This window comes from Onthophagus taurus, chromosome 3, assembly GCF_036711975.1.
Source record: "Onthophagus taurus isolate NC chromosome 3, IU_Otau_3.0, whole genome shotgun sequence".
NCBI classification, from domain to species: domain Eukaryota; kingdom Metazoa; phylum Arthropoda; class Insecta; order Coleoptera; family Scarabaeidae; genus Onthophagus; species Onthophagus taurus.
In genome coordinates, this window is record NC_091968.1 from 14489917 (window position 1) to 14505838 (window position 15922).

A 15922-nucleotide genomic window follows, 5' to 3' on the forward strand; every position below is an offset into this window, starting at 1 on the left:
GGGGAACACGTGCGAATTAGCAAGTACAGACACGCTTTTGCTAAAGGTTACCAACCAACTTGGTCCAATGAAATTTTCACCATAGCGACAGTTCAAAATACTAATCCCAGGACTTACCTTATTAAAGATGGTAGAGGAGAACCCATTCTTGGAGCATTTTACGACGAAGAATTACAACGTGTGAAACACCCGGATGTATTTTTAATTGAAAAAGTTCTTCGTCGAAAAGGAAATAAAGTCCGAGTGAAATGGTTGGGAATGGATAGCTCTCATAATTCTTGGATTGCAAAAAAGGATGTATTATAATTTTTACACTAAGAAAATAAAAAACTTTTTTTTTTAATTTCGTTGATTTTATTTCAAGTAACCTTTTTAACAACCTACTTTCTACTTTATATACAAGTTTTGTGATACAAGCAAGTATTTTTTTTTTTTTACAAATTAACTGATCGCAATTTAACTAGCCATACATGTTTACGTTTAACAACTCCAATAAGTTGTCCAAAAGATCTTCCCTGCGTAGATCTTCAATAAGATAGTTTCCCCAAGCTAACGTATGACATCCATCCTCCATCACGTAACGTTTATCGTCATGTGCAGAGAGCGCCACTTTATTCTTTAGTTCTGTATACATCGTGTGATAGGAGGAGCGAAAGACATACATCTTTTTTCGCACAGAACCTCCATCTTCGATAATCCGTTTATATTCTGAAACACTTAAGTTTTTATCGATAACATACTTTTTCACACCCTTGGCACGCTTGACAACTCCTTCCAAAGTGTTAATACAATAAGCTTTAGCTCCTGTACCATAAAACGATGTTAATATCGTATTTGGGTACTCATCTTTCATTTTTCCAACTATCGGCGGCCCTGGAGGAATATTATGTCTGTTGTTTAACTTGTAATTAGAGGTATCGAACATCTCTATATTTTCTTTGATATCCTGGTATACATTCTCAGTAAATATTTCGAGAATTAACGAATCCGTATCTGTATATAACAATAATACGTTTTCACCATATTTCTCTTTTAAAAAATTATAAAAAAAGTTATAAATGACCGCTTTCGACAATTCCAGTACGCTAAACCCTACATACAGAGGTTTGTTATATTTGACCTCCACCTTCTGCATTTCAATGGCTGCCAAATTATGGCAGAAAATTTTCGATGACTTGAAAGTCGGCTTTGCGATAAGAGCTTCTGCACCGGGTCTCCTGTAACGATTCTCCCAATGTGACACTAATCGTATATCGACTCTATTTTCAACATTTTCCATCGTTTTCCCATACACGATATTATTCATTTGTTTATAATGATTTTTCCCAAATTCATTCGTAGCATTCATTCGTTTCTCAGAGTTAAAATCGATATATGGTTTCATCCACGGCGATTGTTGAAATTGCAATGCACGGTGTATTTTGGTTAGCTTAAGACCTTTTTTCACACATTCACGTAGGTTTACATAGTGAATTATGTATTTCGATTTATTTTGTAAGTTCGCAATCAACTTAGGATGCTTCGATCCGGGAGCGATTATGTTTTCGGGACAAAACGGTAGATCATCATGCTGGTTGTGTAACCTTTCGGGATACTCCAAATCCACTTCAAAGACATAACCAAGGTGTTCATCATCTAAACACTCCACATCTATATCTGCTATTTCTTGGTTCGACAACCATCGAAAACCGCCTGTTGGTAATTTACAACTCATTGCATACCCATACAAATTGGTAGCGTCCAAGTATAGAATATATGATGATGGTTTTTCCGGGTTAAAATCGTCAAGGAACTTGTTGTTTGCTATTGCAGATCGTTTTACACACATACAGAGACCGCCTCTAATTCCTTTCTTAAAAAAGTGTAACATGTCAATGTCTGATAACAATTCTAATTTTACACCTGTCATTTTTAACAGAGCATCCCACCCAAACCCGGGCGCAGTATAATAATGGCAAGGATCCAGATTGTAATTCTCCAAAGATATTGTCCTGAAATTTTCAAAGACGTCAGTCAACATTAACACATCTGACGTCAAATACAGGTCACTGTATTCTCCCAACGTTGTACACTTAAATTTATTCCATACAGTCTGTGCTCTAGAGTATTGTTCCTTTGAAATATTACTTGAACTCAATATGTCGTAAAACTGTGTATGATCAGGCAATTTACTATACTCCAACTTTTCAAACGAATCTACGAACGAATATGGAAATACACCTTTCTGGCGCATCAATCTAAATTCTTCAGAGTCTTTGAATTTTTTTTTCACTTCCACACAATCCTTATCATCCAAATATGAAACCAACTTTTCCAAAGAACTCGCCATAAATCTAAACGAGTCGACGAATCTTATTTTCATAAACACTTTGCGTTTCTTTCCCTTGTTATCGGTTGTTTCTCCGACAACTATTTTTTTGGAAAAAGAAATATATTTTTCTTTGTTTTGTGCTATCACCTCTACTTCCTCCTTGTTTAGGGCAATACTTTTCACAAACATGTGGGCATCGTAATTCGACAGGTTGTGGAAAAACACAGGGATAAACATCGGTAATTTATAATTTATATTGCAGACGGAATACGCAGGACCCCTATACAATCCTGTCAAGTGATCGTGATCACACACTTTCTCTTCTTTGTTTATTGGTTTATCACAAATGTGACATACGGAACTCAGTTCATGTACAAATTAGTCCAGACAGCTTAGCGGTATCATATCCTTTGTTTGCCTCAAATGTTGTTTATAGATCTCTATTACATCCTTCTCCAATCTTATAATAAATTCCAGAGCAGCGTTTCGCCCTCGGTATATTCGGAATTTCGATAAGTTATCATCGTAAGCACACTTAATGTAGTACGCAAACGCGTATGGTTCGTGTTCAAAACATCGGGCCGTATATGGTTTATTATCATCGTAAACTTTTCCTTCTTCGGGCGTTAAGGGTTTCAGAATCGCCTCGAAATCGGCGTACACCACAAACGGAACTTTCATTTTTTTTTCAAATCCTTCAAATTGTAAAACATTTTCCTTTTCTAGATGTCCGAACTTATTCACTTTTATTTGTTCGCTTGGTACTGTTGCTTTCACTTTTTTACAGTCATCCATCTGATGTCGTACCAACTTGTCTTCAGTTGAAAAGTATTGCAAACAACCCTCACAAATATATCTTTGATGTTCATGAGTCGATGATTGTGTATTTATCAGTCGAGATAAGTTTTTTATCCAACAATAGTGGTTATTCCCGAAATTGTCGCTGACTACTAATAAGTTTACATGACGCTCCCGTTTCTGTTTACATATACATACAGTTACAATATCATCTACCATTTTCTCTCCATTATACCAAGAATTTATACCATAGACGTTAATTGAAATGTTATTTTCTTCCTCAAATTTTGGTATGTCTCTGATGGGTACTGGGAATGTTACGCAGTCAAACTTTAATTCTGTTTCCCTATAATCTGGGTATGATGATATTCTTTGCGGTAAACCTGTGGGTTGGTACAGCGCGGATATCAGTGCCCAAGCAAAGCACTTATTATCGTTATTTTGCACGTTTATTACCGCTCTCTTCCCTTTTATGGATGTCGGTAAGTCGATGTAGCTCGATGCTCTTGTAGGATTAAACTTGTTACAGTTCACTTCAAGATATAATATTTCCAACAAGGTCCAACCTGCAGTATTAACGCCTTTAGTTTCGCATTTTACTACTTTTCTATTCTTATACTCTTACCTGAGTCCCGTACTTCCGTTCATGATCGCTCACTCTAAAACTACATATTTTATCTCCAAATATCGAATCTATTTTTTCTACACCATCATCTATTATTACGAAGGCTTTCTGTTTATGTTTGTTGCTGCGCAGATGTGAGGAATAACATTGTCTGGTTACGTGTTCATCACATATTTCACACACTATAACATCTCCTTGTTGATCCTCTTCCACCTTTCGACGTTTCCCAATACATGCTGTGCGTTGATGTCTCACAAGATTATCTGGTCTAGTAAACTCTTTGTAACACACGTCGCAGGTCAACATGTTCACAACACTCTTACTTCAATACTGTTGAACACGATTTTCTATCTGCTATTTAAAGCATACCTCCTCCGAAGTGGGGTTTTCAATGAACTCACGTCGTGTAACCTTCATTTCAGGTCACGTACAAGGTCAATGTCATGGTCACAATTAAGGTTGACTTCAAGGTCTCCGTTGAGGTCAAAGTAAAGGTCATTGTTCAGGTCAAGGTTACTGATCAAGGTCATGGTCACTAAACGTGATCTTGACCTGAGGTGAGCTCAAAGTAAAGGTCATTGTTTAGGTCAAGGTTACTGGTCAACGACCCCCTTTGCAATAGCCGATTCTGGAACCTCCTCCCAGAACCTCAGGGCAAGGTCAAGGTCATGGTCACTCAACGTGACCTTGGCCTTGGCCTTGACCTGAGGTTCTGAGAGGAGGTTCTAGAATCGGCTTTTATCTACTACTGCTCAGAACGGCGTATAACGTCATAATATCACGTTTTGGGCATATTTTGTTTTTTATCTCCAACATGGTTCAACATGTCATTTGGATCCTAAATATCACAAATATGGTCAGCAGAATTATCGGAACCAAAAGTGATAGAAAGTTCAAACATTGCTCAGAACGGTGTATAACGTCATAATATCACGTTTTGGGCACATTTTATTTTTTATCTCCAACATGGTTCAACATGTCATTTGGCTCCTAAATATCACAAATATGGTCAGCAGAATTATCGGAACCAAAAGTGATAGAAAGTTCAAACATGGCTCAGAACGGCGTATAACGTCATAATATCACGTTTTGTTTTTTATCTCCAACATGGTTCAACATGTCATTTGGCTCCTAAATATCACAAATATGGTCAGCAGAATTATCGGAACAAAAGTGATAGAAAGTTCAAACATGGCTCAGAACGGCGTATAACGTCATAATATCACGTTTTGGGCACATTTTGTTTTTTATCTCCGACTTGCTCCAACATGTTATTTGGCGCCTGAATATCACAAATATGGTCAGCAGTATTATCGGAACCAAAAGTGATAGAAAGTTCAAACATGTCTCAGAACGGCGTATAACGTCATAATATAACGTTTTGGGCACATTTTGTTTTTTATCTCCAACATGCTCCAATATGTCATTTGGCCCCTGAATATCACAAATATGGTGAACAGAATTATCGGAACCAAAAGTGATAGAAAGTTCAAACATGGCTCAGAACGGCGTATAACGTCATAATATCACGTTTTGGGCACATTTTGTTTTTTATCTCCAACATGCTCCAATGTGACATTTGGCATCTGAATATCACATATATGGTCGACAGAATTACCGGAACCAAAAGTGATAGAAAGTTCAAACATGTCTCAGAACGGCGTATAACGTCATAATATAACGCTTTGGGCACATTTTGTTTTTTATCTCCAACATGCTCCAATGTGACATTTGGCATCTGAATATCACATATATGGTCGACAGAATTACCGGAACCAAAAGTGATAGAAAGTTCAAATATGGCTCAGAACGGCGTATAACGTCATAATATCACGTTTTGGGCACATTTTGTTTTTTATCTCCAACATGCTCCAAGATGTCATTTGGCGCCTGAATATCACAAATATGGTCAACAGAATTATCGGAACCAAAAGTGATAGAAAGTTCAAACATGTCTCAGAACGGCGTATAACGTCATAATATAACGTTTTGGGCACATTTTGTTTTTTATCTCCAACATGCTCCAATATGTCATTTGGCGCCTGAATATCACAAATATGGTCAACAGAATTATCGGATCCAAAAGTGATAGAAAGTTCAAACATGTCTCAGAACGGCGTATAACGTCATAATATAACGTTTTGGGCACATTTTGTTTTTTATCTCCAACATGCTCCAATATGTCATTTGGCCCCTGAATATCACAAATATGGTGAACAGAATTATCGGAACCAAAAGTGATAGAAAGTTCAAACATGGCTCAGAACGGCGTATAACGTCATAATATCACGTTTTGGGCACATTTTGTTTTTTATCTCCAACATGCTCCAATATGTCATTTGGCGCCTGAATATCACAAATATGGTCAACAGAATTATCGGATCCAAAAGTGATAGAAAGTTCAAACATGTCTCAGAACGGCGTATAACGTCATAATATCACGTTTTGGGCACATTTTGTTTTTTGTCTCCAACATGCTCCAAAATGTCATTTGGCGCCTGAATATCACAAATATGGTCAACAGAATTATCGGAACGAAAAGTGATAGAAAGGTCAAACATGACTCAGAACGGCGTATAACGTCATAATATCACGTTTTGGCACATTTTGTTTTTTATCTCCAACATGCTCCAATGTGACATTTGGCATCTGAATATCACATATATGGTCGACAGAATTACCGGAACCAAAAGTGATAGAAAGTTCAAACATGTCTCAGAACGGCGTATAACGTCATAATATAACGCTTTGGGCACATTTTGTTTTTTATCTCCAACATGCTCCAAGATGTCATTTGGCGCCTGAATATCACAAATATGGTCAACAGAATTATCGGAACCAAAAGTGATAGAAAGTTCAAACATGTCTCAGAACGGCGTATAACGTCATAATATAGCGTTTTGGGCACATTTTGTTTTTTATCTCCAACATGCTCCAATGTGACATTTGGCATCTGAATATCACATATATGGTCGACAGAATTACCGGAACCAAAAGTGATAGAAAGTTCAAACATGGCTCAGAACGGCGTATAACGTCATAATATCACGTTTTGGGCACATTTTGTTTTTTATCTCCAACATGCTCCAAGATGTCATTTGGCACCTGAATATCACAAATATGGTCAACAGAATTACCGGAACCAAAAGTGATAGAAAGTTCAAACATGTCTCAGAACGGCGTATAACGTCATAATATAACGTTTTGGGCACATTTTGTTTTTTATCTCCAACATGCTCCAATGTGACATTTGGCATCTGAATATCACATATATGGTCGACAGAATTACCGGAACCAAAAGTGATAGAAAGTTCAAACATGGCTCAGAACGGCGTATAACGTCATAATATCACGTTTTGGGCACATTTTGTTTTTTATCTCCAACATGCTCCAATGTGACATTTGGCATCTGAATATCACATGTATGGTCGACTGAATTACCGGAACCAAAAGTGATAGAAAGTTCAAACATGTCTCAGAACGGCGTATAACGTCATAATATCACGTTTTGGGCACATTTTGTTTTTTATCTCCAATATGCTCCAAGATGTCATTTGGCGCCTGAATATCACAAATATGGTCAACAGAATTATCGGAACCAAAAGTGATAGAAAGTTCAAACATGGCTCAGAACGGCGTATAACGTCATAATATCACGTTTTGGGCACATTTTGTTTTTTATCTCCAACATGCTCCAAGATGTCATTTGGCGCCTGAATATCACAAATATGGTAAACAGAATTATCGGAACCAAAAGTGATAGAAAGTTCAAACATGGCTCAGAACGGCGTATAACGTCATAATATAACGTTTTGGGCACATTTTGTTTTTTATATCCAACATGCTCCAATGTGACATTTGGCATCTGAATATCACATATATGGTCGACAGAATTACCGGAACCAAAAGTGATAGAAAGTTCAAACATGGCTCAGAACGGCGTATAACGTCATAATATCACGTTTTGGGCACATTTTGTTTTTTATCTCCAACATGCTCCAATGTGACATTTGGCATCTGAATATCACATATATGGTCGACAGAATTACCGGAACCAAAAGTGATAGAAAGTTCAAACATGTCTCAGAACGGCGTATAACGTCATAATATCACGTTTTGGGCACATTTTGTTTTTTATCTCCAACATGCTCCAAGATGTCATTTGGCACCTGAATATCACAAATATGGTCAACAGAATTACCGGAACCAAAAGTGATAGAAAGTTCAAACATGTCTCAGAACGGCGTATAACGTCATAATATAAGGTTTTGGGCACATTTTGTTTTTTATCTCCAACATGCTCCAATGTGACATTTGGCATCTGAATATCACATATATGGTCGACAGAATTACCGGAACCAAAAGTGATAGAAAGTTCAAACATGGCTCAGAACGGCGTATAACGTCATAATATCACGTTTTGGGCACATTTTGTTTTTTATCTCCAACATGCTCCAATGTGACATTTGGCATCTGAATATCACATATATGGTCGACTGCATTACCGGAACCAAAAGTGATAGAAAGTTCAAACATGTCTCAGAACGGCGTATAACGTCATAATATCACGTTTTGGGCACATTTTGTTTTTTATCTCCAACATGCTCCAAGATGTCATTTGGCGCCTGAATAACACAAATATGGTCAGCAGAATTATCGGAACCAAAAGTGATAGAAAGTTCAAACATGGCTCAGAACGGCGTATAACGTCATAATATCACGTTTTGGGCACATTTTGTTTTTTATCTCCAACTTGCTCCAACATGTCATTTGGCGCCTGAATAACACAAATATGGTCAGCAGAATTATCGGAACCAAAAGTGATAGAAAGTTCAAACATGGCTCAGAACGGCGTATAACATCATAATATCACGTTTTGGGCACATTTTGTTTTTTATCTCCAACATGGTTCAACATGTCATTTGGCTCCTAAATATCACAAATATGGTCAGCAGAATTATCGGAACCAAAAGTGATAGAAAGTTCAAACATGGCTCAGAACGGCGTATAACGTCATAATATCACGTTTTGGGCATATTTTGTTTTTTATCTCCAACATGGTTCAACATGTCATTTGGATCCTAAATATCACAAATATGGTCAGCAGAATTATCGGAACCAAAAGTGATAGAAAGTTCAAACATGTCTCAGAACGGCGTATAAAGTCATAATATCACGTTTTGGGCACATTTTATTTTTTATCTCCAACATGGTTCAACATGTCATTTGGCACCTGAATATCACAAATATGGTCAACAGAATTACCGGAACCAAAAGTGATAGAAAGTTCAAACATGTCTCAGAACGGCGTATAACGTCATAATATAACGTTTTGGGCACATTTTGTTTTTTATCTCCAACATGCTCCAATGTGACATTTGGCATCTGAATATCACATATATGGTCGACAGAATTACCGGAACCAAAAGTGATAGAAAGTTCAAACATGGCTCAGAACGGCGTATAACGTCATAATATCACGTTTTGGGCACATTTTGTTTTTTATCTCCAACATGCTCCAATGTGACATTTGGCATCTGAATATCACATATATGGTCGACTGAATTACCGGAACCAAAAGTGATAGAAAGTTCAAACATGTCTCAGAACGGCGTATAACGTCATAATATCACGTTTTGGGCACATTTTGTTTTTTATCTCCAATATGCTCCAAGATGTCATTTGGCGCCTGAATATCACAAATATGGTCAACAGAATTATCGGAACCAAAAGTGATAGAAAGTTCAAACATGGCTCAGAACGGCGTATAACGTCATAATATCACGTTTTGGGCACATTTTGTTTTTTATCTCCAACATGCTCCAAGATGTCATTTGGCGCCTGAATATCACAAATATGGTAAACAGAATTATCGGAACCAAAAGTGATAGAAAGTTCAAACATGGCTCAGAACGGCGTATAACGTCATAATATAACGTTTTGGGCACATTTTGTTTTTTATATCCAACATGCTCCAATGTGACATTTGGCATCTGAATATCACATATATGGTCGACAGAATTACCGGAACCAAAAGTGATAGAAAGTTCAAACATGGCTCAGAACGGCGTATAACGTCATAATATCACGTTTTGGGCACATTTTGTTTTTTATCTCCAACATGCTCCAATGTGACATTTGGCATCTGAATATCACATATATGGTCGACAGAATTACCGGAACCAAAAGTGATAGAAAGTTCAAACATGTCTCAGAACGGCGTATAACGTCATAATATCACGTTTTGGGCACATTTTGTTTTTTATCTCCAACATGCTCCAAGATGTCATTTGGCACCTGAATATCACAAATATGGTCAACAGAATTACCGGAACCAAAAGTGATAGAAAGTTCAAACATGTCTCAGAACGGCGTATAACGTCATAATATAACGTTTTGGGCACATTTTGTTTTTTATCTCCAACATGCTCCAATGTGACATTTGGCATCTGAATATCACATATATGGTCGACAGAATTACCGGAACCAAAAGTGATAGAAAGTTCAAACATGGCTCAGAACGGCGTATAACGTCATAATATCACGTTTTGGGCACATTTTGTTTTTTATCTCCAACATGCTCCAATGTGACATTTGGCATCTGAATATCACATATATGGTCGACTGAATTACCGGAACCAAAAGTGATAGAAAGTTCAAACATGTCTCAGAACGGCGTATAACGTCATAATATCACGTTTTGGGCACATTTTGTTTTTTATCTCCAACATGCTCCAAGATGTCATTTGGCGCCTGAATAACACAAATATGGTCAGCAGAATTATCGGAACCAAAAGTGATAGAAAGTTCAAACATGGCTCAGAACGGCGTATAACGTCATAATATCACGTTTTGGGCACATTTTGTTTTTTATCTCCAACTTGCTCCAACATGTCATTTGGCGCCTGAATATCACAAATATGGTCAACAGAATTATCGGAACCAAAAGTGATAGAAAGTTCAAACATGGCTCAGAACGGCGTATAACGTCATAATATCACGTTTTGGGCACATTTTGTTTTTTGTCTCCAACATGCTCCAAAATGTCATTTGGCGCCTGAATATCACAAATATGGTCAACAGAATTATCGGAACGAAAAGTGATAGAAAGTTCAAACATGACTCAGAACGGCGTATAACGTCATAATATCACGTTTTGGCACATTTTGTTTTTTATCTCCAACATGGTCCAATGTGACATTTGGCATCTGAATATCACATATATGGTCGACAGAATTACCGGAAACAAAAGTGATAGAAAGTTCAAACATGGCTCAGAACGGCGTATAACGTCATAATATCACGTTTTGGGCACATTTTGTTTTTTATCTCCAACATGCTCCAATGTGACATTTGGCATCTTAATATCACATATATGGTCGACAGAATTACCGGAACCAAAAGTGATAGAAAGTTCAAACATGTCTCAGAACGGCGTATAAAGTCATAATATCACGTTTTGGGCACATTTTGTTTTTTATCTCCAACATGCTCCAAGATGTCATTTGGCACCTGAATATCACAAATATGGTCAACAGAATTACCGGAACCAAAAGTGATAGAAAGTTCAAACATGTCTCAGAACGGCGTATAACGTCATAATATAACGTTTTGGGCACATTTTGTTTTTTATCTCCAACATGCTCCAATGTGACATTTGGCATCTGAATATCACATATATGGTCGACAGAATTACCGGAACCAAAAGTGATAGAAAGTTCAAACATGGCTCAGAACGGCGTATAACGTCATAATATCACGTTTTGGGCACATTTTGTTTTTTATCTCCAACATGCTCCAATGTGACATTTGGCATCTGAATATCACATATATGGTCGACTGAATTACCGGAACCAAAAGTGATAGAAAGTTCAAACATGTCTCAGAACGGCGTATAACGTCATAATATCACGTTTTGGGCACATTTTGTTTTTTATCTCCAATATGCTCCAAGATGTCATTTGGCGCCTGAATATCACAAATATGGTCAACAGAATTATCGGAACCAAAAGTGATAGAAAGTTCAAACATGGCTCAGAACGGCGTATAACGTCATAATATCACGTTTTGGGCACATTTTGTTTTTTATCTCCAACATGCTCCAAGATGTCATTTGGCGCCTGAATATCACAAATATGGTAAACAGAATTATCGGAACCAAAAGTGATAGAAAGTTCAAACATGGCTCAGAACGGCGTATAACGTCATAATATAACGTTTTGGGCACATTTTGTTTTTTATATCCAACATGCTCCAATGTGACATTTGGCATCTGAATATCACATATATGGTCGACAGAATTACCGGAACCAAAAGTGATAGAAAGTTCAAACATGGCTCAGAACGGCGTATAACGTCATAATATCACGTTTTGGGCACATTTTGTTTTTTATCTCCAACATGCTCCAATGTGACATTTGGCATCTGAATATCACATATATGGTCGACAGAATTACCGGAACCAAAAGTGATAGAAAGTTCAAACATGTCTCAGAACGGCGTATAACGTCATAATATCACGTTTTGGGCACATTTTGTTTTTTATCTCCAACATGCTCCAAGATGTCATTTGGCACCTGAATATCACAAATATGGTCAACAGAATTACCGGAACCAAAAGTGATAGAAAGTTCAAACATGTCTCAGAACGGCGTATAACGTCATAATATAAGGTTTTGGGCACATTTTGTTTTTTATCTCCAACATGCTCCAATGTGACATTTGGCATCTGAATATCACATATATGGTCGACAGAATTACCGGAACCAAAAGTGATAGAAAGTTCAAACATGGCTCAGAACGGCGTATAACGTCATAATATCACGTTTTGGGCACATTTTGTTTTTTATCTCCAACATGCTCCAATGTGACATTTGGCATCTGAATATCACATATATGGTCGACTGCATTACCGGAACCAAAAGTGATAGAAAGTTCAAACATGTCTCAGAACGGCGTATAACGTCATAATATCACGTTTTGGGCACATTTTGTTTTTTATCTCCAACATGCTCCAAGATGTCATTTGGCGCCTGAATAACACAAATATGGTCAGCAGAATTATCGGAACCAAAAGTGATAGAAAGTTCAAACATGGCTCAGAACGGCGTATAACGTCATAATATCACGTTTTGGGCACATTTTGTTTTTTATCTCCAACTTGCTCCAACATGTCATTTGGCGCCTGAATAACACAAATATGGTCAGCAGAATTATCGGAACCAAAAGTGATAGAAAGTTCAAACATGGCTCAGAACGGCGTATAACATCATAATATCACGTTTTGGGCACATTTTGTTTTTTATCTCCAACATGGTTCAACATGTCATTTGGCTCCTAAATATCACAAATATGGTCAGCAGAATTATCGGAACCAAAAGTGATAGAAAGTTCAAACATGGCTCAGAACGGCGTATAACGTCATAATATCACGTTTTGGGCATATTTTGTTTTTTATCTCCAACATGGTTCAACATGTCATTTGGATCCTAAATATCACAAATATGGTCAGCAGAATTATCGGAACCAAAAGTGATAGAAAGTTCAAACATGTCTCAGAACGGCGTATAAAGTCATAATATCACGTTTTGGGCACATTTTATTTTTTATCTCCAACATGGTTCAACATGTCATTTGGCACCTGAATATCACAAATATGGTCAACAGAATTACCGGAACCAAAAGTGATAGAAAGTTCAAACATGGCTCAGAACGGCGTATAACGTCATAATATCACGTGTTGGGCACATTTTGTTTTTTCTCTCCGACTTGCTCCAACATGTCATTTGGTGCCTGAATAACACAAATATGGTCAGCAGAATTATCGGAACCAAAAGTGATAGAAAGTTCAAACATGGTTCAGAACGGCGTATAACGTCATAATATCACGTTTTGGGCACATTTTGTTTTTTATCTCCAACATGCTCCAAGATGTCATTTGGCGCCTGAATATCACAAATATGGTCAACAGAATTATCGGAACCAAAAGTGATAGAAAGTTCAAACATGGCTCAGAACGGCGTATAACGTCATAATATCACGTTTTGGGCACACTTTGTTTTTTATTTTCGACTTGCTCCAACATGTTATTTGACGCCTGAATATCACAAATATGGTCAGCAGAATTATCGGAACCAAAAGTGATAGAAAGTTCAAACATGGCTCAGAACGGCGTATAACGTCAGAATATAACGTTTTGGGCACATTTTGTTTTTTATCTCCAACATGGTTCAACATGTCATTTGGCTCCTAAATATCACAAATATGGTCAGCAGAATTATCGGAACCAAAAGTGATAGAAAGTTCAAACATGGCTCAGAACGGCGTATAACGTCATAATATTACGTTTTGGGCACATTTTGTTTTTTATCTCCAACATGGTTCAACATGTCATTTGGCGCCTGAATAACACAAATATGGTCAGCAGAATTATCGGAACCAAAAGTGATAGAAAGTTCAAACATGGCTCAGAACGGCGTATAACGTCATAATATTACGTTTTGGGCACATTTTGTTTTTTATCTCCAACATGGTTCAACATGTCATTTGGCGCCTGAATAACACAAATATGATCGGCAGAATTATCGGAACCAAAAGTGATAGAAAGTTCAAACATGGCTCAGAACGGCGTATAACGTCATAATATCACGTTTTGGGCACATTTTGTTTTTTATCTCCAACATGGTTCAACATGTCATTTGGCTCCTAAATATCACAAATATGGTCAGCAGAATTATCGGAACCAAAAGTGATAGAAAGTTCAAACATGGCTCAGAACGGCGTATAACGTCATAATATCACGTTTTGGGCACATTTTGTTTTTTATCTCCGTCTTGCTCCAACATGTTATTTGGCGCCTGAATATCACAAATATGGTCAGCAGAATTATCGGAACCAAAAGTGATAGAAAGTTCAAACATGGCTCAGAACGGCGTACAACGTCATAATATCACGTTTTGGGCACATTTTGTTTTTTATCTCCAACATGGTTCAACATGTCATTTGGCTCCTAAATATCACAAATATGGTCAGCAGAATTATCGGAACCAAAAGTGATAGAAAGTTCAAACATGGCTCAGAACGGCGTATAACGTCATAATATCACGTTTTGGGCACATTTTGTTTTTTATCTCCGACTTGCTCCAACATGTTATTTGGCGCCTGAATATCACAAATATGGTCAGCAGAATTATCGGAACCAAAAGTGATAGAAAGTTCAAACATGGCTCAGAACGGCGTATAACGTCATAATATCACGTTTTGGGCACATTTTGTTTTTTATCTCCAACATGGTTCAACATGTCATTTGGCGCCTGAATAACACAAATATGGTCAGCAGAATTATCGGAACCAAAAGTGATAAAAAGTTCAAACATGGCTCAGAACGGCGTATAACGTCATAATATTACGTTTTGGGCACATTTTGTTTTTTATCTCCAACATGGTTCAACATGTCATTTGGCGCCTGAATAACACAAATATGATCGGCAGAATTATCGGAACCAAAAGTGATAGAAAGTTCAAACATGGCTCAGAACGGCGTATAACGTCATAATATCACGTTTTGGGCACATTTTGTTTTTTATCTCCAACATGGTTCAACATGTCATTTGGCTCCTAAATATCACAAATATGGTCAGCAGAATTATCGGAACCAAAAGTGATAGAAAGTTCAAACATGGCTCAGAACGGCGTATAACGTCATAATATCACGTTTTGGGCACATTTTGTTTTTTATCTCCGTCTTGCTCCAACATGTCATTTAGCTCCTAAATATCACAAATATGGTCAGCAGAATTATCGGAACCAAAAGTGATAGAAAGTTCAAACATGGCTCAGAACGGCGTATAACGTCATAATATCACGTTTTGAGCACATTTTGTTTTTTATCTCCAACTTGCTCCAACATGTCATTTGGTGCCTGAATAACACAAATATGGTCAGCAGAATTATCGGAACCAAAAGTGATAGAAAGTTCAAACATGGCTCAGAACGGCGTATAACGTCATAATAGCACGTTTTGGGCACATTTTGTTTTTTATCTCCAACATGGTTCAACATGTCATTTGGCGCCTGAATAACACAAATATGGTCAGCAGAATTATCGGAACCAAAAGTGATAGAAAGTTCAAACATGGCTCAGAACGGCGTATAACGTCATAATATCACGTTTTGGGCACATTTTGTTT

General features: G+C 37.3%; 1 protein-coding gene across 1 annotated transcript; it reads right to left on the minus strand.

The window, feature by feature from the left end:
* Positions 1-460: 460 nt before the first annotated feature.
* On the minus strand, positions 461-2500 carry LOC139429449 (uncharacterized). The gene has a single exon (XM_071195211.1). It carries the CDS (start codon positions 2498-2500, stop codon positions 461-463), a length of 2040 nt encoding a protein of 679 aa, XP_071051312.1.
* Positions 2501-15922: the final 13422 nt, after the last annotated feature.